This window comes from Marmota monax, unplaced genomic scaffold (genome assembly GCF_021218885.2).
Source record: "Marmota monax isolate L192 unplaced genomic scaffold, Marmota_monax_Labrador192_F-V1.1 WCK01_AAM20220418_F8-fsc00003, whole genome shotgun sequence".
Lineage (NCBI taxonomy): Eukaryota > Metazoa > Chordata > Mammalia > Rodentia > Sciuridae > Marmota > Marmota monax.
In genome coordinates, this window is record NW_026694084.1 from 3,086,526 (window position 1) to 3,113,579 (window position 27,054).

The 27,054-nt window shown below is 36.2% G+C and overlaps 2 protein-coding genes across 10 annotated transcripts in view; one reads left to right on the forward strand and one right to left on the reverse strand.

Moving 5' to 3' along the window:
• Rbm12b (RNA binding motif protein 12B) overlaps nt 1-17,280 on the reverse strand; it is a 31,973-nt gene extending 14,693 nt beyond the window's left edge. Inside the window, exons 1-5 of one of the 8 annotated variants that reach the window (XM_046465010.2) lie at nt 17,123-17,280; nt 8,638-8,729; nt 8,175-8,242; nt 5,156-5,205; nt 1,111-4,585 (exon numbers count right to left, since the gene is read on the reverse strand). In XM_046465010.2, coding sequence (XP_046320966.1) covers nt 1,690-4,557 — 2,868 coding nt within the window. In that variant the 5' untranslated portion in view covers nt 4,558-4,585; nt 5,156-5,205; nt 8,175-8,242; nt 8,638-8,729; nt 17,123-17,280 and the 3' untranslated portion in view covers nt 1,111-1,689. The other 7 variants (XM_046465013.2, XM_046465009.2, XM_058585615.1 and 4 more) reach the window with 7 other exon arrangements.
• A 132-nt stretch (nt 17,281-17,412) lies between these two features.
• Nucleotides 17,413-27,054, forward strand: part of Tmem67 (transmembrane protein 67) — a 40,727-nt gene continuing 31,085 nt past the window's right edge. For both annotated transcript variants that reach the window (XM_046464944.2, XM_046464945.2), the window contains exons 1-6: nt 17,413-17,660; nt 19,124-19,212; nt 20,676-20,769; nt 22,937-23,036; nt 24,825-24,894; nt 24,991-25,065. In XM_046464944.2, coding sequence (XP_046320900.1) covers nt 17,438-17,660; nt 19,124-19,212; nt 20,676-20,769; nt 22,937-23,036; nt 24,825-24,894; nt 24,991-25,065 — 651 coding nt within the window. In that variant the 5' untranslated portion in view covers nt 17,413-17,437. The remainder of the gene's footprint in view (nt 17,661-19,123; nt 19,213-20,675; nt 20,770-22,936; nt 23,037-24,824; nt 24,895-24,990; nt 25,066-27,054) is intronic.

The window sequence follows — 27,054 nt, forward strand, 5'->3', positions numbered from 1 at the left end:
GTTAGTAACTGAAAAAGTAGTCTACTTCTGCAGTATCCTATAATTAATAATTAAACTACCATAAAATTTTCGATTTTATTCTTTTCTTTACTCAATGTGGAAAAATCCCTGTATCAAAGAATTGAAGAAAATTAACTTTAAATTTTATACAAACTATGAAAGACCAAGCAGTCAAATCATGTTGGATGAAATGAAAAATTTTGAATTAGAAGCCTATATATAATGTGAGTATCCCAAGAGAAACCCTACATATATAAAAAAACTCTTAAAGCTACTTTCTCCTTGTTTAACAATGTCTGAGCACACTAGTTTTATCATTTTTTAAACTGACAATGAAGGTAAGAAAATAGCATTTACTCTTGAAAATATTTCCAGCATGGTCTTCCTGAAATTAAAAATACCACTTAACAAAGTGAGGCAGTGAAAGTATTAAAGAACATACTCTTGAGTAAGTGGTCTGTTTTGGGTAATTGGCTCCATGGCTTACTGTGACTTCAGGCAAGTTGCTTAACTCTCAAAACTTCATTATCTCATTTGGGATAAAAAATAATATTATCACAGAGGTAAATAATAAATCCTGTACCTTTTAGGGAATACTGAGATCATGCATATAAAACTCTTATCATGCCTAACACATAGAAAGTGATCCATAAATGTCAGCCATGGGAATTGCTATGGGTAAAGAAAATCAAATCCAGTATTTGCAAAACTGTCTGCACTACATGTTAAATATCAAAGTAAAAATTCAATCTTACAACTCAACATGAAGTCAGTCTTTGGATACAAGGTTTGAAGCTAAAATATGAGAACCTAAAAATAAACTAGTTATGTAAATCATCAGTAACTTCTTCCTAGAAAAACTATATCCATTTATCAAATTCTTCCCAGCAAAGACCCGAGAGTCTCCCTGGTACCTTATTTTTATTGTCTTTTGACTATTTCATGTTAATTTTATCAATCTGATTAATAAGAAGTTGCAGAAACCACTGAACTATACATATTTCAGAATGTTTGGTCCCTCCCATCAAAAATGTAGTTTAATAGAGCTGTTGAAAAACCATAATACCCACTGCAATACTTTTATACAAATAAGTTAATTAGTTAAGTCTCTTCAGTTGTAATTTCTTTTATTTTAAAAAAACTTTGCAAAGTTATGAACATGGAAACTTTAAGAATCCCCTAAGCTTTTTACACAAATAAATTTCAATTTCACAGTCTGTTCATTTTTAACTATTTATAATTAACAGGAGACCTTAACACAGCAATATCTCAGACCAGAGGGCATGAATTCTGCAGGCAGGTAGTGATGAAAATGCCAAATCTGAAAAATTAGTCACTGACCATTTCCTTATTACAGTTTCAGTAATATATGCTGACTACAGAATGAAATAAAAGTGAATATAAAATTTATTTTTCCCAACTACAACTCCATATAAGTCTGAGGTTTACCCATAACATCAACAAAAATTAAACACTGCCCTAGCAAAGAAAAGAAAAGCATATATAATTTTAAGTTAGAAAAAAAATAAATGGCAATTTGCAAGCAAAAGAAGCAGATTCACATTCAACTATTTACAGTTTTTCTATGCACAGGTCAAAATTAAACTGTTTCACCATATAACTAAAAATAAACACTTTTTTAAAAAAATGCATTTTACTGCATCAATACTGTGGGATTAGAAATGCTCTCTAAAGCAAAATTAGCTTAACTTTGCGGGGGCCAACTGGCCTATCATTTAGATCTTTAATAGCAGCCATGGCTTCATTATAGTTTATCATAGCTACAATGGCTTCCCCTGTAGGCAATCCTTGTTCATTATATTGTATTGAAACTGAATCAGGTATGATTCTATAACCATGGAAAAAGTCTAAAATTTCATTAACATTAGCTTTAAATGGAAGATTCATTATCTTAACAGGAGTTACTCTACCTGAACCACAGTTTAACTTCTGATCAGGCATAAATCTCCCTTCAGGAAAACCTCCCATATTACGCTTTCCAAAATCAAATTTGCCACCTTCTGGACGACCAAAATTCACAAAAGGGCGATGACTTCTAAAATCATCAGGTGGGCTCCTAAAATCCTCACCAGGAGGTCTGAAATTGTCAGGAAGTCTAGGATCCTCCTCTGGAACTTCCCTGAGGTCTTCCTCCGGGAGCTGCCTGAAATCCTCATCAGAAGGGGATCTAAAATCTTCCTGGGGACTCCTGAAGTCCTCATCAGGAGGGTGTCTGAAGTCCTCATTTGGAGCGCCCCTGAAGTCTTCATCTGGCATATGTCTGAAATCTTCCTCTCGGGAGCGCCTGAAATGCTCTGGGGGTGGTCGCCTAAAATGCTCTGGGGGTGGTCGTCTGAAGTGCTCTGGGGGCGGTCGCCTGAAGTGCTCCTGGGGTGGGCGCCTGAAATGCTCCTGGGGTGGGCGCCTGAAGTGCTCCTGGGGTGGTCGCCTGAAGTGCTCCTGGGGTGGTCGCCTGAAGTGCTCCTGGGGTGGTCGCCTGAAGTGCTCCAGGGGTGACCGCCTGAAGTCCTCCTCAGGGGAATGCCTGAAATCCTCTTCAGGGGGTCTCCTAAAGTCCTCCTCAGGGGGCTGCCTGAAGTCCTCCTCCCTAGGGTGCCTGAAGTCCTCTTCCGGGGGGCGCCTGAAATCCTCTTCCCAAGGGCGCCTGAAATCCTCCTCTGGTGGCCGCCTGAAGTCCTCCTCGTGGGGCTGTCTGAAGTCCTCCTCTGGTGGCCACCTCCAGTCTTCCTCAAGAGGTCGTCTCCACTCGTCCTCCCGAGGCCGCCTGAAGTCTTCCTCAGGAGGCCGCCTGAAGTGCTCCTCCCGAGGGTGCCTAAAGCCCTCTGGGGAGTGTCTGAAGTCCTCAGGAGGGAATCTGAAGTCTTCAGGAGAGTGCCTGAAGTCTTCTGGAGGGCGCCTATCAGGCTGTCGGAAATATCCCTGGGGATGCTTGAAGTTATCTAGTTGCCTCAAGTCCTCTAGCTGATACCTAAAGTTTTCAGAAGGGCCCACTGAGTAAATCGGTGGGTCTTTTGGATCAAATAAATGGGAATGGTCATCTCTATCATGTGACTCTGAACGGCCTTGTATTCTCTCACTGGACATCAAGGAAAAATTTACACCAAACTCCTGCATTTGTGCCTCAGATATAAGTCTTAACAATACCTCTGTCCCTAAGAATCTTCTTCGGTTTAAACGTTCAGCTTTAATAGCCTGTTCTTCTGATTTAAATTTCACTAGTGCTTCTCCCAAACCAACTCCTTTGTCATCAAAAAGCAAGTAAATATCATCCTCTGAAAGAGAAAAGTCTGCAAAGAACTTTTGCACTTCAACTTTTGTAACATCAAATGGGAAATTCCTTATATATATACACAGTTTCTGGCCAGAATAGCTTTCTTGAGAATATTTTTGTGAAACATGTCCTGGCCTCTCTTTCTCTGGTCTCTTCTTTTCATAACATTCAATGAACTTCAGCATTTGTTTTCTAGAAACTGGATCAATAAGAACTGGACGATACTGTAAAACAGTCTTATGTAAACCAAGAGCAGTATTATAGTCTTTCAGAGTCTTGAACATCACAAAGGCATATCGCGTTCTTCTTTCATCTTTATATAAAAATTTAATCTGTTCGTTGGTCAGATCAGTGTCTCTAAAGAAATTTCTTAAATCTCTTTTGTTAATACTTAGTGACAGATTTTTTAAGTGAACATAAAATCCAAGAGGGGAGCGAGAACGTGTTCTGGGAGATTTTGAATGAGACCGTTTTCGAAAATGTCTATCATTAGTTCCTCTCGGAGAATGTTCTTCAGATCTTATAGCGACTTCATCCTCCTTAATTTCATTACCACCAAACTCAATCCATTGTTGTTCTGAGCCTTGCATTACTTCTATAAATCTTGAACCCATAAAACTTCTATGGCACTTAAGACCTCCTGAAGCATCGATACACGAAGCAAATTTTACTATGGCATCACCATTATTTCGGCCATCATGATGTTTTAAGAAAATTACTCCATCCACACACAAACCAGAGAAAAAGACACGTACATCATCTTCATTTACTAAGTAAGGCAAACCTCGCAGAAATAAATAAGGATTCTCGGCCTTCAATGGCCTTGTCTTTCTTGGCCTTAAATCATCAAGTCCTGTACCATTAGTATGAAACCCAGCATCTTGATTCATTGAAGAGCCATATCCAGAATTACTTTCTTCTTCCTTCATAGCCTCAATAAAATTTGATAGGCTGCCAACCCCTGATGCCCCAGATCCTGGTCGCCCTCTTCCTACACGATCAGTTCTTTTCATTTCTATAGTCTTCTGCATTTCTGCCTTGCTACTAAGAAAGAGCTCTACAGATGAGTCCTTGATAAACCCTCCTGATCGACTTATGGCACGTCTTGCATCTTCATCTGTTGCAAAAATAATAAAAGCCTCCCCAACTTCCCCTCCAATTATATGCACTCCTCCATCAGGAATAGTCAATCCCGTGAAGAAGTGACGAATATCCACAGGCCCCGCAATAAAAGGAAGCCCCAGTAAACGGATGACTACAGCCATGCTGAGCTCAAACCACAGCAATAATGACCTGCAGACAAAAAGGTACACATAATAGCAAGTCTTATTTTTTAAGTACCTTAGCCTAAACTAAACTTAATAATTACCTGGTTCCCATTTCCTTCAGCATTTATAAATGAAAGCAAGATACAAGTTCACAAAAATATTGATCTTAGCTAATTCTTAAAGAAAACAAAGAATAATTTTCTCCCATCCATCTAAACATACAAATAAACCAACTATCCTGAAGAAACATATCACCCATCCTATACAATAGGAACATCGAAAATATCAAATCTTCCTTTGTAAGTCTACCAAATTCTACTTCACAACAAGACCAAACTATTTTCAGACTCATTCTGAAACGTGTTTCCTAAATGTAAGAGAGATTAAAAGTATTTTACCAACCACAATGAGTTTAATATATTTAGAAAAGCCATCCATGGTCAGTATATAATGTCTTCTCATGATATTATGTTGCCTAACACTGTGCTTCGCTGATTAGACATAAAACAGAAGCCACTGGTACCAAGATGTACTATTCTATTTTATATGATTTCTGTCAAGCCTGTGTGAAAGCCTTAAACTCTGGGTGTCTTACCTGTTCTTTTTATTTCTTGGAGACCTGTTAATTCTGTAAAAGCAACTTAACTGTGGAAAGAAAATGAAATACAATTAATCTTTGAACCCTGTAATTGATTTCAGTGCCCGATTAGGATATCCATTTCAGAATTACCTATCAAAAGTGAAACAAGGAACTGCAATTATGGGCATTCTAAGGCAAAATTAATTATCCCTTTGCAAAAAGTGCAAAACCCAAGTGTAGACAGACATCTACAAATTATTAAACATAAAAATGTGCTGAAAGTTATACTACTCCTTGATTGGAAGCAGAATGAGGGAATGTTAAATATTTTAAGTTCAGTGATGGTTACATGGGTATGTATATTTATCAAAGCTTGATGAATTAAGGTCTATGCATTTTGATGTATAGAAGGTTTACATTCACTCTTCCCCCATACTGGGGATCAAACCCTGGGTCACGCTACCACTGAGCTACACCCCCACTCCTTCTTGTGGCTTACATCCACTTAAAACAACAACAACCAACAAAACCCTGTTATCCAAATATCAATTTAAAAACAACACACATTCCAACAAAAGACCTTCTATCACTTCCCCCAATGAAAATCCAAGCTTCTAGTTCATATTTATGTCCAACTCTCTTGCCATTCTCTTCTACCTCAAAAGGTTAAGACCAAATCAAATTAATGGACCATTCAAAATGATACAATGAATACCAAATAATACAACACCAAAGCCTGAAATTCAAAAACCCAATTTTTAAAGCAATAAATCAAAACCAATGAAAGTGACTATCTGGATACAATTTTAAGTTCTTCATGTTCCAAACATAGAACCAAATTTCATGATCCCATAATCAAAGAAAATACCCCTAAAATTTAAAAAAAAAAAAAACTCCTTATGCAATAATCCTAGAACAATAACTATTAAAACTCATCTGAATGTTGATTAATATAAAATCTTATCACACCAATATGAGTCCACTTTGAATCATTATCCTGTACTCTATTAAGGAAACCCTGACAACAATGTATAAATATTTAGAATATTGGGATTACCAATATTAACAAGTGAAAAATCCAATTTAGCATTTTTGTAGAAAACTTGCATCTAATTATTTAATGCATATCCAAGCTAAGCTAACAATATTTGATGAAGTCTTACCAAAAATATTTAAGACCTGCCAAATTAATCACTGTAACCAACATGTCTTTAATATGTAAATACATGTTGGCTTCACACATTACTTAAGTACCACTTGAATACCATTACTTAAGCACCACTGTCCACAAAGTGGAATCTAAAGACATATTCCTTGAGAACTGAAAGATGGTTTTCCTTTAAAAAGGATCCAGAGATTAAACTTTTTAAACTATAAACTGAGCAAAGATATCAACAAACTACCTGGCACAAGCTATGTCTGAAAAATATTGGTGAGGTTTACTATAAATTATCTGCATAATACAACTTTTTTTTTCCAGTATAAGCCTAGTTTCTTCAACAAACTAATATCCACAGCAAACACTTCAACAAAATCTATAAATGGCTTCTGGAAAACTTGTCCATGTTAATATTTCAAGACTCCTTATATTAACTGGCTTAGCTACTTTTTATTTTTTTAATTTTACAAAGCATCATTAAATAAGCATCATTTTCTCTGTGCCCAGCTTTCTTCTTTTTAATTTACAAGGGATTTACCCTGAGAACATAAATTCATTTGCAAGCAAACAAATTAGAGACACTACAAGGAACAGAGTCAAATTCAAGAAATCTCTAATAATATATCCTAATTTGCTATCTTACCTAAATATCTTAACTAAAACAATCTTAGCTAAGTAGTTTCATGAGCACCAATCCCAAGAATTCCAATTCAAGCAAACTATTTAAAAAGTTTATTCTAATTTGCCACTGTTAAATAAAACTAATAATTAAACTTCCTTGTCCTTGAGATACTAGGGTAATGAGATACTAGGTAATCCCTCTACAGTAACAAATCTAGAAGACAACCTAAAAAAGACCAGCTTTCAAAATGAGTTGTTTTCATGTAGTTCCAATATGCTGTTTTCTTAAGCAAATTCTCCAGAAAATTCTATCAACACAGTACACAAAAAGCAAAACACACAAATTATCCTGCTCCTAAAATTTTCCTAATTATGAATGCAAAAGTATTTTTGTGTTAAGGACACAGTGATTTTTTTAGAACTTCTATGAAAAGGAAATGAACCCCTAAAAGCTCATTTGAGGGCAAGCGCATTTTAAATAATTGCTTATTTAAGCCAGTGCTACATCCCACTTAATCACCATTTCAGCTAAATAATATAAAATGTGCATCTTTTAATCAAGACTGAAAGGAAAACAGGAGGGGCGACTGAATTATGTCAGATCCGTTTGATTTTAACTGGCAAATAAAAAGTCATCTTCCAGACATGGTGAGGGAAAGAAAATTCTTTTACTTTGCCTGTTGACTACTTCTTAAAACCCAAAGTCATGATGAAGCATATTCAAATTCTAAATATGAACTTCAGGAAAAAAATAATCTACCCATTCCATAATTATTTTTTCTGATGACCTGCCTTTTGTAATGCAGATAGTTAAAATAAAAACCAAAGGCCATGGTCCCCAGGAGGAACTGTAAATGAAGTTGAATCCACATGGCACAGGAATTCCCATAATATATCCATCATCGTCAAACGGCAATCATCCGAAGGCATCGATTCTATAGCCCAAAGCCTTTGTCCACACTCCCAGGGGTCAGAGCTTCCTTCTTTTACGCCAGGCCAAAGTTGCTACGTGGGATCCGATGCTGTCGCCAAGACCTTCAGCCAAAATCAGCCTTCCAATTAACCAGGACCGCCCAACCTCCGTGCCTTTCCTTTACACCGTCCCAAGGGCGAACATTCCACCCTAACTCACCACTGGATGAACTGCCCTCAAATCTAACTAAAACGCTTTTGCCCCTCTCAAGCCTAATGAGCAGGGCCTTCAGAGCTTCCCTGCCACCACTGACTACGATGACATAGCAAAGAAAAAAATACCTATGAGATCCTTCGCGATCTTCAGTGTCAAGATCACTGGGAAGCGCACACACACCGCCACATGGAGGCTGACGGGAGAGGGAGAGTCGGAGTTTAGCTAGAAGAGGGTGCCCTAACGGCACAGGCTACGCTAGATCCTGGCGCGGCCGCCGGCCCCGCCTTTCCCTGTTCCTCCGGCTCAGTCGCCAACCCTGCCCACCCCGACGCCCCACGGGTGACTGCTTCGCACTTGGCAGTAAACACACACCACTGCTCCGACTCGGACACACAGGCCAGGGGCTGGGGCACTCTTCGCAGCAGCCTCCACTGAACAGGCAGAACCCTCAGTGAGCCCGAACAAGATGGCGCCCACTCTCCCCTCCCGTCCGGACAAACGGACGTACAGTTTGTCTGCCCATGCGCTCGCCAGGCGTAACCCCCTACCCCGGCGCCTCGGCTGCGCCTGCGCCTGCGCCTTGCTCACCGGCTTCCCGTTGTTAGGGGCAGGGAGGAGGTGCCCTGGGCTTGTGGAGCTTCTGCGCTTGCCCAGCTTCTAGCCAACCAGAGACCCTAGACCTGGAGAAAGCAAAATTGAGACAAAATTAGGAGTAAACTGTAGTAGGTTACTGTGGAAATGGAGATCAAACGTTTGAATTTTCCAGGAGCTACGAAAAAAGACGCAAGGGAGAAAAGTTCCTGATTTATTTGTCTTCCAGTGCTGTAGTTGCTGTGTTAACTTTTGAAAGCCTTTTGAAATGCTCTTGTAAACTCTAAAAAGCCACAGAATAACTTATTTCACTGCCTTCAGCGTTTGCCAGGTATAGTTCACACCTAGAGGTTTAAAAAAATGCATGCTTACTCAATATTATAGGTATTAATAACCTAGTGAAGTACCTTTATAAATTTGTTGATCCCATCATCTGGATTTTTGAAATAAGAATAGATGAACCAGTCCTGAAAATTGAGAAATGAAAAATTCAGTTATAGACATGTTCTATTGATGGCTGGTACTTAATAGCTAGTGAACAACCTTGGGTTTGTTTTTATTTTATCATTTGTAAATAAAGCAATCCACCTTGTTGTATAACTACAAAATGCATATATGGGTGGATCAAAACTCGCCATGAAAGGAGAAATTACATTTTAAAGACATTGTTACAGACAGAGAATAACAAATAGTTTTGAATCTCTCTTGCTGCAGATTACCCATTCTTAAACTTAATAATGACTTGGAAAGAAGAAGCAATTTAAGTGAATGATATATGGTTTAAGTGAGAGCCATCTTTTACTCACTTGGGCAAATCAGCCTCTCTGCCTCAGTTTCTTCATTTAAAATGGTAATGATAATAGTACCTACCTCTTAAGATTGTGAGAAGTGTCAATGACACCTGAAACTATTACAATTACCAGTGTCTTCTGTCAAATGCCAAGGTGATCCATAGAGAAGCACAAGATGTCACCTTGGGAAGATAGGCTCATTGACTAGATATCTTATACCTTGTTAATTCAGGATTTGGTCCTGGCCTTTTAGACTCAGGAGCCTGACCTTAAAAGCTAATATTTATTGAGGGTTATAATATTTATAATATTTAATATAATATAATATTTATTATATTTATTAATGCCAGGCCGTGTGAATTGTCTTCTTTTAATTTTAAAATTACTTTCAGAGATAGTATCTATTATTTTTTATTTTACAGATAAAGGAAACTGAGGCATAGAGGATTACATAGCTTGCTCAAGGTCACAAAGATAGTACAAGGTAAATCCAGGAATTAAACCTTGGTGGTTTGTTTTCAGGAACCATTACTCTGTATTAGGAGAGGATTCTGAATCCTGAAGGAGAGTCCCTTAAAACAAACATGAGCAATATTATCAATATCCATTTACAAGAACAACACTTGACATCAACTCAGACTGACCAGCACCTTTGTCTGTATATGCTTTCTATATGAAGTCAAATTATTAGAGAATTGTTTGCTAAGCATAAAAATAGAACATCAGTAGCTACCTAATATTAAAAATTAAAGCTATATTCATATGTATTCTTGCCCATTAAAACAAAAGAAATAGCTATCATTTAATGAGACCTACTATAGGACTTACCTGGAAAAGTATATTCAGACCAGACTCTCCTCTGAATAGGCTTATAAAGGCATTGTTCTGGAATGACCAACCTTTCTATTCACAAACATTTTCTCCAAAGAGGTTACTAGTGACTTCCTGTCTTTTCTAGTGTGCCTCCTGCCTTTCTCAGATTATTTCACTATTGTAAAAAAAAAAAAAATCAGCTGAAGGTAATTTGGGTATAAGCAGGGTATACATCCAAATTACCTTCAGCTGATTCTTTTGACAGGGTATTTTATAACTTTAATGTATCAATGTCAAAATCTTAATCATTTGGGGGAGGAGAGAGAAAGTTTCTGGAACTGCACAATGGTAGACCCTGAAACAGTGATCACACTGAGCTATGACAATTCTGTGGTTCTGCCTAAACAGCTTTTCAGCCTCCCCAGATATTTTGCCACCATTGCAGCATCACCTGCCCTCCTCTAATGATTCTGGTATCATAGTTTTCAGCTACCTTTCATGGCTCTTCAACAGCCACACGAACAGCCTTGCTTCACTTGGTCTCAGAGTTACTTAGAAATTTCTCTACACTTTTTCTCTAGGATGCATTCTAAAGTATAAATCTGGTCTTGTATTCCTTAGCTTGAAATCCTAAGCTTGAAACCATGGTGGACAAATGTGGCATTCATAAGCTTTCATTTTTATTCCTTTCTACATTTCCAACCTCGTCTTCTATCACTGACCATACATAACATTGTATTAGTCAGGGTTCTCTAGAGGAACAGAATCACAGGAAGTATAATTATAAAAGGGGATTTATTAGCTGGATAGTCTACGATGGCTGTCTGCAGGGTAGAGAGCTGGAGAACCAGTAGCTGCGCAGTTGAAGAGGCTGAAGCCCCAAAACAAGTGGGATCAGCGTGCTACCCTAGTCAGACTCACAGCCTTCAGGAAACTCCCTGGAGAATCAATGGCAGAGTCAGATATCTTCAGACGATAATAGCAGCAATCAGGAACCTGTTCAAGAAAACTAAGCTTGCATCTGCTGCTGCTTCCTCATTCTTCCAACTTTTATTCCATCCAAGCCATTATTCTATTAGACTGTGTGGCCCATTTCAGTTGGCTATCCCACATGCCAATCATCCCTAGACACACCCTCACTGACACACCCAGAAGCCTGTTAATCACCTGCATCTCTTAATCCAATCAAGTTGATAATTCAAATTAACCATTACAAACTTACACCTCAAGAATACTGTCACTCCCCAGTGTGCCTGCCCTCTTACACCTCTGAGTCTTTCCTGCTGGTCCTTCTGCCTGTCTTGCCCATAATATTTTCTCTTTACACTGATCTTTCACATCTACAATCTCAATAAGGGCAGTTATCCATGTCTACTTCTCTATTATACTTTGAGGGCCCAGATGGAAAGTGCCTTTCTTTCTGACAACTGTCTATCTCACAGAAGAGCTCAATAATGTCTCAAAACTTATTGAACTCCCCACCAAAGATAAACCACTGAGTTCTCACATAGACTCTCTTTCCTAGTCCTAAACCAAAGGCTTCAGGAAACTCCCTGGAGAATCAATGGCAGAGTTTAATATCTTCAGATGATCATAGCAGCAATCTAGAACTCCTTCAAGAAGAATCAAGCTTGCATATGCTGCTGCTCTTGCATCTTCTAGTTCAGTTTAATTTAGTTCAGTTAAGGATCCATTGGGTATTTTTCATCTCCCAGTGAGCTGCCTCCCAATTACCCACTGTGTCTTCAAAATATTTCCTATTTTACCCATGTTCATTACACAGAAAACAGATCTTATTTGACTTCTCTGCTATTTACCCTGGGGTTTCACTCATCCTCTTTTCTTTCAGACTCTAAGAATGATTCCCCCTCCTCCCATTCTTCTATCCTAGTTCTTGAACCCTTCTTTCTCCAGAGAAAATCACTTATTTCCCAAATTACTTTAAATCTCTCCTTTTCTAATTATTTCCTCTCCACTTACATATTGCCCTTGTCCTTAAAAATTGTTTTGTAACTATTTTGCTCACTGCCTTCTTGTGTTTTCATTTCAATGCCAAATCTCTCAAGATGGTTTTTATCTGGTTTCTGCTCTTTCTCACTACTGCTCTATGGTTTTCTTCTACTTCAATTGCTATAATTAAGCTGCAACCCCAAAAGTAATTAATAATCATGGTATTGCCAAATCCAAAGATCCTTTCTCTATTTTCCTCATTCTTCACCTTTGTGCAGCACATTTATACTGTTAGAACAGTATACTGTATACTGTTATACTGTTAGAACACAGAGCACTGTTTAAGCAGCCTCTAAAGCTAAACTGACAGAATTCCAACTTTGATCTTGCAAATTCTGAGCTAAGTATTTAAGTAAGTTTTTAATCTCTAATTTTTGCCTCCATTTAATCATCCATAGAAAGGAGATAAAAACAGTATATATTTCATAAAGTTATTGGGTAGATTAATTTTGATATTGCAGGTAAGGCATGGCTCAGTGCCTGTCTAATACTAGGTATACTATAAGCAGGAGCTATCCTCTTTGAACTCCTCCTCTTACTTTCTTTAGTACACTTCTTTCTAAGCTGTCATAAACTATATTCAGCTAGTCTCTTCCATTTGTCAAAAATAACTCATTTTCATATCTTCACTGGGTAATATGAGGCATGTCTACAATCCTGATAAATGGAGATAGTTTTACTTCCTGCTCAAACGGTTGTTAAGAAGACTGAAATGATGCATGAAGAAGTTTAGGACAATACACAGTATAGAGAACATATTTGTTTTCTCAATTAAGGAGAGAAAGAATGTCTCTGATCCAGCTCCTTTTCTTCTCTTAAATTTGAATTTTGATATCTGGTATGTAAAAGTCACACTGCAATTAAGAGAGAAGAGACAAAAGAACTGCAGGGATGACTGTCTGACATTATTGAGCAAACATCAGCAGCCAGATTTCTGTTTGTTTTTGATTATGCTATTATGAACTGGCTTAACTACCTAGTCTTCAGTTATTTGCAAAAACAAATCTCCAATTATATACTCTCTCAAATTTATGCTTAACGGTTATACCTAACAATCTTTTCTGTTGTCCTTGTGGGTAGTTTACATAGATAAACCTACAGTACTTATAGTTATCACAACTTTAACTGTGTTTGTCTATTTCAAGTTCTACGCAGAGAACTTCTTACTTGACTACTCTCTAGATCTTTTGTTAGGTATAGTGTCCAAAGGTCTTAGACAATTATAATTCCACTGTATGTGGGCTACAATGGCTATATCATCTCATTACATAAAGATAAAGCATGAGAATATGCCAAAATGTGTCTAAATATATGCTACACAGGAGTTACTTAAAACACCACAAAGATGACAATTTTTGAAGTTATCCAGGTAAAGATAAATTCTACTTTCTTCACTTCCCCACACTTAACTTTTTTGATACTCCATTTCTATTTTTCCGAAATAGAAATAGTACTTTCTCAAGAGATTGTTATGAGTTGGCAACTTAGTGAGACCCTGTCTCAAAATAAAAAAATTAATTAAGGACTGATGTAACTCAGTGGTAAAGTGTCCCTAGATTTGATCCCCAGTAATGAAAAACAGGGTTCTTATGAAGAGTTAAGATTAGGGCTGGGGTTGTGGCTCAGTGATAGAGCACTCGCCTAGCACACGTGATGCACTGGGTTCAATTCTCAGCACCACATAAAAATGAAATAAAGATATTGTGTATCCACTTACAACTTAAAAAAAATTAAGAAAGAGTTAAGACTAATGTTGTTAGGTGCCTCGCACAGTGCAGAGTGTGGGGCACAAAGAAACCCATCATGAATGGAAACTCTTTTTATTACTTTAATTATACAGCAGGCAAGAACTACATATTATTGCCCTAATCCGCTCCATAGAACATATAACCATATGTACTTTATCAAGGAAGACTAGAATTATAACTCATCCAGAGGAAGCATATGCAGGTTAATTCCAACTCTTCGATCATACCTTTTCTTAGTCTTCATTAGTATCTATATGTTCACAAATTTCTAAAATATGTATTCAGATAAGTGATTTCCAGTTTAAATGTCTACTGAAGTAACAGTAATTACTCAAAAACATTTAGAATTTCTCTTTATTTTTTAAAAAATAAAATAAAAACTTTTATTGACGGAACACACAACCATAAAATTTGAATACCTAAACAATAAACTACTACATTAAAGAAATTTTAAAAGAGAGAATAGTACCCAACCCACATTACTAAGAGTGTATTTTCACAGGAAAAGTATTGCAAAATGAATATACTAGAATTTAGGGACTTATGGAAAGTTCCTTATCAAGATATCTTTTAAAAATATTTTTAACATTCCACCTTAAATAATTACATTAGGTCATTGTTTTAGTTAAGCTGACATGTGTGGTACTTAAAATTTTAGTGTGTCTCTTTTGCATAAATCTATTTTCAGAGCAAATATTCTGAGGATTTTGTTTTTTTTATTAACACTTCTGTAAAAGTTGCAATATCTGGTGCAGAGGCACCTGCCTGCAATCCCGAGACTAGGGAACCTAAGGCAGGTAGATTTCAAGTTTGAGGCTAGTCTCAGCAATTTAGCAAAGTCCTGTCTCAAAATTTAAAAGTAAAAATGGACAGGAAAATGAAATTATGGCATTTGGTAGTAAATGGATGAAACTGGAGACTATCATTTTAAAGGAAAAGCTGAGATTAAAAAAAAAGAAGTTTTTTCTCTTTTTTCTTTTCTTTTCTTTTTTTTTTTTTTTTTTTTTTTTTTTTGATGATGCTAGGGATTGAATCCAGGCTTTGTACATGTGAGGCGAGCACTCTACTCTGAGCTACGTCCCCAGCACAAAAGGAATGATTTTATAAGACAACATTGGTCATCAAAATATTCCTTTACCAACTTTATCACTTAGAGTATTTGTCCTCCTTTCAACTTCTACTCCCCATATGGTCATGTCTACTTGAAATTCTCATATTAGGCTCACCAAGGCCAACACAATGAGATCCTGTGAAATGTAACAAGCACAGTGAAAGGAGAACCAGTGTTAGGAACTGCTCAGGTACAAAAATGAATAAGATTTAGACCCAGCTCCTAAGCAACCTACAGTCATAAAAGGGAACTTAACAGTTATATAACCAACCACCAACTCCGTACTTCCACATGTAATGTAGTGTCTTAAAAGAAATACAATGAAAATCAAATAGTGTTCCTTCGATGTGTAAGCTCATTTTTAAAAGCAAATTTGGCCAAAATAAAATGCTAATTGCTAACTTATTGAGACTTACTACCCACCAGGTACTGTAATTTGCATGCACTATCTTATTTAAATATTTAATCCTTAAAATAACCCAATGAGGTTGTTTATATTGCACTATTTTAAAGAGGATACTGAGGAAAGCAGGTAGAGACATTTGAGGAACAAAAGATGTTCCTTTCCCAATGAAGAACAGAATTTGGAGGGTGGAGAAGAGGCCGGGAGAATAAGTTCCCATACAGTATCTGTCTGTGTTGTCCACTATGGCAGCCTGAGCCACAGTGGGGCTACTGAGTACATGGAATGTGGCTGGTCTTAATGGAGATGTGCCAGCATAGGCCTGGAGGATCCATACCCAGGAGAGAAATTGTACAGAAGCCTGGCGGTCCAAAGAGACTGATGGTGAAGATGAAATCTGAAAAGAGGGCCAAACCTTGTAGAGCAGTCCTGTAGCCCCAGCAAGTCCAGAACTTGAGGCAGGAGGATCACATCTTGAAGGCCAGCCTCAGCAACTTAATGAGACCCTCTACTTAAGTCCTCCCCTTAATTAAAGTCCCTGCAGGCGACTTCAGGCTTCCACTTATCCTCGCTCTGGAAGGGCCTTAAAGAGATTTTTGGGAGGTCTCCTGTAGGGACACTTTCCTAACAGCACCAGCTACATGGCACATAGAATTTCTCTTTAAGGAACTTCTTTCAGAACATAAATTTCTTGTGTCAGAGATAATAGTAATTGGATAAACGCTGGTCTTTTGAGCAAGGACTAATGGGTAACTAATGGTTACAGTTATGGAACTTCCTTAGATGCATTTTCCACATGCACTAAGACTATATATACACTCCTTAATAGAGACAACTCATTCTTACAAAAACTGCACTTTTTCGAAAAAGCAAAAAGTTACCTAATAAATAAGGTGCCTTAAAAATATATCAGGTGACTCTACTGGGGAGAAAGAAAGAGAGAGACAAAATACAACAATCTTACAAAATAAAATAAAACAGAAGTTAGATTTAAATGGTAAGAAGTAAGTTTTTCCTAAAGGCCTGTAAACTGGCTATGAAGGCAATTACGAAATATTCGGGAGCTAACAGTCTCCAAGTATGTTTATTTATTCACTTATTTATTGGATCAGGGATTGAACCCAAGGTTGTGCTTAGTCACTGAGCCACATCCCAAGGCATGCATTCATTCATTCATTCATTCATTTATTTTAAAATTTTAAGACAGGATCTCGCCAAGTTGCTGAGTCTGGCTTTGACTTGCAATCCTCCTGCCTCAGCCTCCTTAGCAGATGGGATTAGAGGCGTGGGCCACTGCACCTGGCCAACTAGGAAATATTTAGAAAGAAAGTTGTTTTCCCCCAATTTTGAGCCATAGTAAACCTCCAAAATTGCATATTTTAAATCAGTGGAGGTTGGGGGTTCTTTGTTTCTCAGAGCTAAGGATTGAACTAACAGGATCTCACACATGCTAGGCACTCCACCAGTGACCTACACCCCTAGTCCTCAGTGAGAATTTTTGAAAATTACTATAATACACACCATGTCTCCTTTATCGTGAAAATTACATAGACTGGATAAACTCTGACGTAAATATCATTTAAGAGTTTCATGAAACAATACTTACTTTATGTTATACAACAGGATGTATTCTTTGCTTAGGTATTCTGTTTCCCCAACCCGAACATTGACTTTCACGTCTCTCTAAAGTATCGCGTGGCGGTGTTTGAAATGCGCGTTTTAAATAGCCTCCGGACTCTGTAGACAGTCCTCCTCTAATCGGTCTTTTCTTGGACCAGCCACCTACCTGCGGTTTTGGTAACCTAGCAACCAAACCGCGCAGAATGAGAGTTCCAGAACCTGGGATGTCCAATCAGCTCAGCGGAATCGCCGCAGAGGCTCATGGGGTGTTGGAGACTGCGCCGTCGCTGGCGTCGGTGCCATGGAGACTCGCGGAGGCGCTTGGGTGGTGATGGCGGGCTGGTGTGTCTTCTCCTCGGGAGCTGTGACTGCTTTCCTCCTGTGGGTCCTTCTTCGAGTCTCTCAGGCCCAGGGCTACTTCTTGCCTTTCCGGCAGCCGGAAACGTGCGACCACAACCAGTACTTCGATATCTCGGCGCTCACCTGTGTCCAGTGCGGGGACAACCAGAAGCAGGATGCCCAAGGTAAGACGGTTTCGGGAGGACCCAGGCAAAAGTAACACTCCCGCCTTGGTGCTGTCCCCGGTCCCCGACCTTTTTGTCTGTAGGAGGAATGTTTCAGAAAACTGAGCTGCCGATTCAGGAGGAAAAGGTTACATGGGAGGATTGCAGTTTGCACAGTAATAAGATTGGGGATCCCTGAGTCCAGGGAACCCTTGCCAGTAATTCTCGGCTTCAGTTCCCCACCCCTTTGGATCAGACAGGGGCTTTTACAGCAGCACCTAGAAAGCGTGTGCTGAAGGTAGAAAAGAAACCATAGAAAAGTAGTTGAGGTGAAGAGGTGCCGGTGACCGGAAAGATTAGGAAGTGTCAACTTGGATAGATACCCCTTTTATCTCGCTTCTCAAACCGCAGAAATTTAGAGATCCGTCTTTTTATTTTACACATAAGGAGATTGAAGCCCAGATGAGATTGTGACATCTTTTGTGTGACCTAAATTTGAGAATTGGGAGAACGCATGACTATACCTCCAGTATCGAACTATAAATTTCCAAAACATCGTTTTGTCTTCATTTTCCCCCCAAATGCATCATTTGGACCTAGTTCCCACTCCAGCTTCTTGAAATATGTTGTCCTCTATTAAAAATAGGATTAAAGTGTTTTCAATTTCAGTTTCATTACCAGCGGTGTTAATTTTCTGCCATCTTCAGATTTGATGTATCCTTATTTAAGTTATCGAACAGGATAGATCAGGCTACTCATGCAGGGAAATAAGAGTGAGAAAGCATTCGGGCTTTAAAATGTAGGGTATTAGTTTCATAATTATAAATACAGATAATGTATGTGTTGTACCACATAGACTCCTATTGGTGATTATTTCACATAATGACTCCTTAGAGAATGCTAAACTTCTGTATCCAACAAGTTGAATAGTAATAATGACATTTATTGTCTTTCCAGAGGAAATTTATTTATTTGAGTGAAGGTAATTTTCTCAATAAGGTTTTGGCAAATTAAATTTAAATTCAATGAATGTATGTATGTGATTTAGTGACATAGAAATGTAACATTTCTTATAGCAGGTAAGTAGTTTTAATAGTTCAACAGTTTAATAGTTATGCTTGCAATTAAAATATTAGGAACACAATGCCAGCTGTGTGTCAGACTCTTTTACAACTCTTACATATAACTAATTGAATACTCATACTAACCCTAAGAGATTGGTACTGTTATTTTCTCCATTTTATTGAAGAAGGCAAGGCACAGAGAGAGGTTCAGTAACTTGCTGAATGCCATATAGCTAAGTGGGAGAACTGAGATTGGAATCTGGGAGCATGTTTCTAAATTTGATCTCAAACAGTACTAGCTCAAGACTCTTGCTGTTAACCACTGTACAGTACTGATTACTCAAGATCTTAAGAATTATTGAGTTTTCCTATTCCTGGAGTTGTATTTTCTAAGGACAAAATTGGCTCTTTTTGTTTTAGGAACTTCATGTGTGTGTCTACCAGGATTTCAGATGATCTCTAGTAATGGAGGACCTGACATTATTTGTAAAAAGTGCCCAGACAATCTGGTATGGAGAACTTAAAATAACTTTCCTGTAAAAAGTAATAAATGTCTTTATTTTTAAAACTTCAATATAATGTTTAATATTCCCCCACAAACTTTAAAATTATTAAGCTGTCTTTATTTTTACTAGAGTAAATTTGGGGAGATCAATGAAATTTTATGCAAATTTAGAAAAGACAGAAATGCACTTCTTCGCTTTTTAAATTTGTATTTTTATTTTTCCTCTTAGAGTAACTCAGTAATAAAAATAGATGAATAATACATATATCAAGCATTTGGGGATATATATATCCTTTGGTACAGATTGAGTTCAGTGTCTTAGACCTACTGGGTCAACAGTTTTATATGATGATGGATGTTTGTAATGATAACTAAGATGTAAAAAAAATTGTATAATACCAATTATATATATAAAAAATAGTTAACAAGGCCCTGGATTCAATCCCCAGCACCACACACACACAAAAATAATAATAATAATAAATAAATAAATAGCTAAATAATGTCTTGAATTTTTGTTAGCTTGGTATATAGGATAATTCTCAATAAGCAGAAATAGATTTTCCCATTATTTTAGATATTATGAGTCTCTGTGACAGTTCTGATTTTTATAGTACTGTTTTTTCACATGGTCATATTTAAAAAATTAAATCTGATAATGTGATATTAAGTTACCAGTTATTCTAATTAAACTATTTATTACCATTAAATTTACCATTTTGATATTTATTTTATTAGTCCTGAGTTACTGCTGATAACAAAAAATTATACCAGAGCAGATTTATTTTTCAGTGACATTAGTTAAGCTATTGTAATTTTTAAATACTCCTATATAAATGCATTGTCAACTATAGGAACACTTATTGATAAATCCACTTTTTCATCCAAACTTTAAAGTAATTTGTGGCATTAAGTTACTTTTAGCATTGTTCTCTATTAATTTAGGGTACATCAGTATTTATAATTACTGATGTTTATTATATAACCTATCTTATATTAATATAAATTAATTATGTTAATATGTATTATATGTTTTTCCTAAACCATACAATAAGCCCAGTTTTTATATAATCATTGATGGGTAAAAGGAAGTATTGTCATAAACCAATTTTAGCAATTTATGTATCTTATATGCCATTAAAATTCACCCATTGTGAATCATAACTTATATGTTTATGGCATCTCTACCCCTTTTTATATTTTATTTTGAGACAGGGTCTTGCTAAGTTGCTTAGATCCTTGCTAAGTTGCTGAGGCTGGCTTTGAATTATCGATCTTCCTGCCTTGGCCTTCCAAGCCCCTAGAATTATAGGCATGTGCTACCATGCTCAGCTTTTCCAAGGAATTTTTAATTGGATCTTTGTCCATTGCAAATTACATATTGTTGTGACTGAACTTATGTGACTAATTAAGAAGAAAGTTAATTTAAAAGGAGTTTTTTGGTGTTTGTTTATTTGTTTAATTTAGAAGGGTGTTACTGAAGATGGTTGGGACTGCATTTCTTGCCCTAGTGGCTTAACTGCAGAAGGAAAATGCCACTGTCCCACTGGCCATATTTTAGGTAAGAATTAACTTCTTTATAAAACACTAGTGATAAATTTTTATTTGTGTTTATTTTGTAAATGATGTCAGATAACTTAATGATTACTTAATAGTATTTTTAAAATTTATTTTTGTGCAAAAAAATTTTTAATATATTTTATTTGTTCTAATTAGTTATACATGACAATAGAATGCATTTTGACCCATCATACATAAATGGAGAATAAGTTATTATTCGTCTGGTTGCAAATGATGTAGAGTTACACAGGTCATTTAATCATATATGCATATAGAATAGTAATGTCTGATTCATTCTACCATCATTCTTACCCCTATGCCCTGCTTTTCCTTTACTCCCCTCTGTCTAGTCCAAAATACCTCTATTCTCCACCCCTCCCCTTATTGTGAATTAGCATCTGCATATCAGAGAAAATATTCAGCCTTTCATTCTTTTGGATTGGCTTATTTTGCTTAGGATAATATTCTCCAGTTCTATCATTTACTGGCAAATGCCATAATTTCTATTTCTTTTTTAGAGAATATTACAAAAATATTATAAAGAATATCAAAATATTCCATTGTGTATATATACCACAGTTTCTTTATCCATTCATCTGTTGAAGGGCATCTAGGTTGTTTTTTATAGTTTAGCTATCGTGAATTGAGCTGCTATAAACATTGATGTGGCTGTGTCACTGTAGTATGCTGATTTTAAGTCTTTTGGATATAAACTGAGGAGTGGGATAGCTGGTCAAATGGTGGTTCCATTCCAAGTTTTCTTAAGAATCTCCATACTGCTTTGCACAGTGGTTGCATATAGTCCCACTGGCAATATGAGTGTACCTTTTCCTCTACATTCCTAATCAACATTTATTGTTGCTTGTATTCTTAATGATTGCCATTCTGACTGGAGTGAGATGGAATCTCAGAGTAGTTTTGATTTGCATTTCTTTAGTTTTTCATGCAAAATTTAATGGTGCCTTAGACATCAGCAGGCATTGAGAAGAAAATATAAGGCCCTGCCTGATTTTTAAAAAGATTCTTACTAATGTAGGATTAGATGAATACTTCCTTAGTATAATTTTCTGAATGCTACTGAAGGATACAAAAGCAGGCTTTAATAAATGAAAAATACTTTTATCATTTTTGAATGGAAAGATTAAACATTAGAAAGATGTTAGCTTTCCCATCAATCTATATATTTAAGGAAATACTAATAAATTCTACCCAGATTTATTTGTTTAGAGAATATATAAACTGATTCTAAAGTTTATCAGGACAAATATATAAAAAGCCAAGAAAATTCTGAAGGAAAAAAGAAGCTATCCCATCTGATGTTATGCATATTTTATGGCTGTTGTATGTATGGCTGGCATGTGAGGACAAGGACTGATTGATCAAACTTAAAATGGAACTAAAATAGATCCAATCAGGACAGGTTGAAGTGGAGCATGCTTATAATCCTAGCAGCTCAGGAGGCTGAAGCAGGAGAACTGCAAGTCTGGGGCCAGACTTGGCAACATAGCAAGATTCTGTCAAAGAGTTGGGAATGTAGCTCAGTAGTAAAGTGCCTCTGGGTTCCGTCTCTAGTATTGGGGTGGGTGGGGTGAGGGAAAATAGATCTAATTCATATGGAAATTTGGTATGTAAAAAAGTGATATTTTGTATCATTGAGGATAAGACTGATTAATAAATGATACTGAGACAAATTCCAAGTTATATAACGAGAAGGTACAAGCTAGGTGTGGGGCACATGCCTGTAAATCTCAGTGACTTGAGAGATTGAGGCAGGAGAATCCCAAGTTTGAGGCCAGCCTCAGCAACTAAGTTAAGGCCCTAAGTAACTACGTGAGACCCTGTCTCAAAAATAAAAAATGAAAAGGACCTGGAATATAGCTCAGTGGTAAAGTGTTTCTGGGTTCAATCCCTCATACCAAAAAAACAAACAGAAGGTATTGAGTGTCAGCCATATTTGTAAGCAAGTTAATCACTGGACAACTGAAATATTTGAAAATCTTATGTAACTAAAATATTTTGATAATAGTGAAGTACTATTATCAAAAGCTCTCCAAGTTATAGAAACTACAATTTTAAGTGGGTTTTATTAACTATTTTCTAAGTATTAAAGAAGCTTATCTGTTCATTATGAGTTAGTTATATCTTAATTTTTCTTCTAAATTGTTTAGTGGAAAGAAATGTTAATGGAACATTGTTGCCTCAAGCAAATTGTGAGCTTTGTGATGATACTGAAAACTCTTTTACAAAAGCAAATGCTTTAGAAAACAGGTAAGTAGTATAATAGGGGTTAGCTTTATTAATATCATATTTATGTGTAATTTCCAGTTTTTAGAAAGTGCTCTCATTTCATTTAATTTTCACAATAACTCAAGAAGGATAGAAGTAGACATGAACAATTAAAGGAACTGAGGACTAGAGCACAAGACAAAATAGGGTTAAAATCTTTGCTCAATCTATTAGATTTTTTACTTTAGATAACTTAGAAAGTCCTTTGTCTTTAGAATGGGACTATATCACTCACTTAATAGGCTATAATGGCTCAAAAATGAATATGTAAAGTTCTTAGCGTAGTACTATATAGTAACTGCTAAGCAAAAGGTGGCTATTTTGTTTGTTATTATATAATTTGGACATAATCTATAATTAAGTACCAAGTATGGTATGAAAGCCTTTGTTATAATGTTATTTAGGAAAACATTAATAGATATTACAATTATAATAACTCAGGTACCCTGATTTACAGCCCTATTCTCTATTTCTTCTTCCCCCTTTATGCATATGTGTACCACACACACTTCCCTCTATCTTAAACACATTATTGCAATTTCAGCTTTTTCGGGTTTTTCTTTTCTTCTTCTTTTTTTTTTTTTTTTTTTTAAAGAGGCATTCATAATCACTTCCCTCTAAGCACAGTTTTTCTTTTCATTTCCCAGTGTTTATATAGAAAATAGTTAAATGGTTTCTCCTAATGATACTTAACATTGGATCATCTTTTCTCTCAGACTGACCTGAGTTGCAACATCTGAAACTGACTATTGAGCTGATCCTCAAGTTGGCCCCTTAAAAATCTCCCCAGACCTGGAGTTTACGTCATGCCCCAGCCCTATTTCCTGCCTGTTTTTTCTTATAAGTAATAGTTCATATAAACTCATCAGAGTCCCCAGTAGTCCTTCATCTCATTCTTTTTTTTTTTTTTTTTTTTAGAGAGAAAGAGAATTTTTTTTAATATTTATTTTTTAGTTTTCGGCGGACACAACATCTTTGTTTGTATGTGGTGCTGAGGATCGAACCTGGGCCGCACGCATGCCAGGCGAGCACACTACCGCTTGAGCCACATCCCCAGCCCACTTTATCTCATTCTTTAATATATATTAATATATATAGGAAAATATATTTTCCTAAAATAAATAGATGGTGAATAGACTTTATCTTAAAGTATTGGTTATGAGTTTGATGAAGGGATAGATATACTCATCTTTTAGGCTTATGCCACCTTTTAGCTTTGTGGCAGATAAACTAAGGAAAGTATATTTGATATAACTACTTGTAAATATTGATTTAGTTTCATTATATATTTGTATATATTGTATATTTCATTATATATTTGAAAGTATATTTGATATAACTACTTGTAAATATTGATTTAGTTTCAATATATATATTTTTTGGGACTCTTGTTAGTTGAGTGACTTTGCCATCTTTGCTATTCAGTATATTCATTCTATGCATTCCTATGTATAGGTAAGAAAATAGTCTTCTATTATTGGTTAATTTTATTTGTTTATACTTGCCTTAAAACACAAAGAGGGGTATAAGACTATTTAAATCATTGTTAATATTTTTAATTTGTTTATTTAAGTAATTGCTTAGTTGAATGAATCTGTTCTAATCCAGCATTTTAATTCTCTGGGTGTCTCCCATGTATATATGAAATATATATGTTAATAAACTTATTTGTTTTTCTCTTTTAAAAAAGTTTCCAATTAAATGAGGTTTAGTGTAATTCATGAACATTTTTTAAAGTGTTTTTTTTTTTTTTTTTTGTATGTTGAACAGGTGTATCCGATGTGAACCAACATTCATTAATGCCAGCAGGTCCTGTGCATGTTCAGAACCTAACATTTTAGTAAGAATAATTAAATTAATAAAGTATGTGTTTTTAATTCAATTGCTTATAACTTTCCATAAACTAGGTCTTTTCCCCCCTTATTTATTTATGAAGACAGGAGGATTATGTATCAGTAACAAAGGGAGTTTTCCTTCACATTTACTTTCAACTGCACGTCTTGGAGAGCTTGTGAGTATGTTTCACTTTTTTTCTTGATTGTGAAGGATCTTTCTTCATTTCTCCTTTGGTAGTTAATTTCAGACAAAAATTAGAAACATTTAAGTTTTTAAATCACTTTGAAACAAATTATCAATCTAAGAACCCTCAGTCTAACAACTGAGCATCATAGTTTAGCTCATTGCTTTTTCAAGGAAATCACAAAATGTTTAAACTGAAAATATCTGATATAGGTTCTATAAAGGACTCAGTATAATGCAATGAAGAGCATCATGGACTCTAGATTTGAACCCTGGTCATTAATTTTTTATTCTTGATTCTTTGGGAAATTTACTTAATATTTCTACACTTCAGTTTTTTGTAAGTAGGACATAATAATAGTAATACCTACATTGCAGTGCCTGTACATAATAGGCATTGGAAAACCAAGGATTGTTTTATGTCCAGCCAGATTCTTTGTTTTATAGACGAGATCACTGAGAACTGGGGTTAGAGATTTTGTATCACATGCTGGTGATAATAAGGTCTGGGGTGTAAAATGAGAGAAGAGGGTGAGTTAGAACAAGAATAGAGGTTATGTTACTGACTGGGAGTTAGTTAGGATAGGAGCTGGTAAACACTGAAGATATCCAGTATGCCAGCAGAGCTTATGGAAGATAGGTTATGATCTGCATGTTAAGTAAGTAGAAGTGATTGGGAGGGACATGAAGATAATGGCAAGGGTGGATTCTGGTATCTTCAAAAAGGAAAAATTCCTTTCGTCCAGAATAATATTGTGGGGGTGACAGGCAAGTATCAAATAGTTTCAAAATGGCAAATTAAATGCTAAAATAGAAATATATGTAGGAAATTCTGAGATTATCCTCAAACTGGCTCATCTGCAACAAAATGTGTATCTTCTGGGGAATTCTTTCTCAGTCTGATTATCAAATTTGCAGGCCTTTATTTTATTCTATTTTTTCCTTTTTCAAATAATTCAAGTTGAAATAATTTTGTCAAAAGACCCAATAATGTCTGTTTTGCCTAAGATCCCAAATCCTTTAGAAGTCATGTTCCTTTTATCTTTTCAGTCTCATTCTTTCCCTGACTTTCTTGAACTTGACAGTTTTGAAGCTTATAGGGATTACCATCTGTAGGATGACCCTTCAACCTGGGTCTGCATAGTGTTTCCCTATACTCAGTTCCTGTTTGGGAAAGCCACAAAAATGATGTACTTTTCTCAATACATTGCATTATATCAGGAGGTATTCAGGGTCCCACCACTGATGATATTAACCTTGATCACCTGCCATAAAGTTACCATGACTACTATAAAGTTACCATTTTCCACTTATTTTGTCAGGGGAATTTCTAAGATTATACTTTCTCTTTCTCACTAAGCTTATTAGCTTCCATCTCCATTAATGACACTTGCCTTTATCAGCCACTGCTGTAATGGTTACCAAAAGTTAATTTTTGGTTTTCACCATTTCTTCCACATTTACTAATAGAATCTACTATATACCATTTATATACATGTATACATTTATTGATAATGTCAGTATGGATTTACTGGTCCCTATTTTTTCAATTGATTATAATCTAAATACATTATTTGTTTTGATGCTTAGATTACACTAGATTTGGCCAATAGAAGCCTCTTCCATTTGTCTCCTGTGTCTTTGTGACATGTCCCCATTATTTCCTTATTTTCTGGCACATTATTTCCAGACTTACCTTGTACTTTTCCTGCCCCAGCCCTGGAATCAGTCATTTCTTTTTTTTTTTTTTTTTAATTATTTATTTATTATTTGTTCTCCTGAGTTGTACATGACAGCAGAATGCATTTCAATTCATCACACACAAATGGAGTGCAACTGGTGGTGCTGGGGATTGAACCCAGGGCTTTGTGCATGTGAGGCCAGCACTCTACTGACTGAGCTATCTCCCCAGCCCCATATCAGTCATTTCTCTATAAATTTGGGAGGGTAATATTTAGTAACAAAGATTATCACCCTTAAT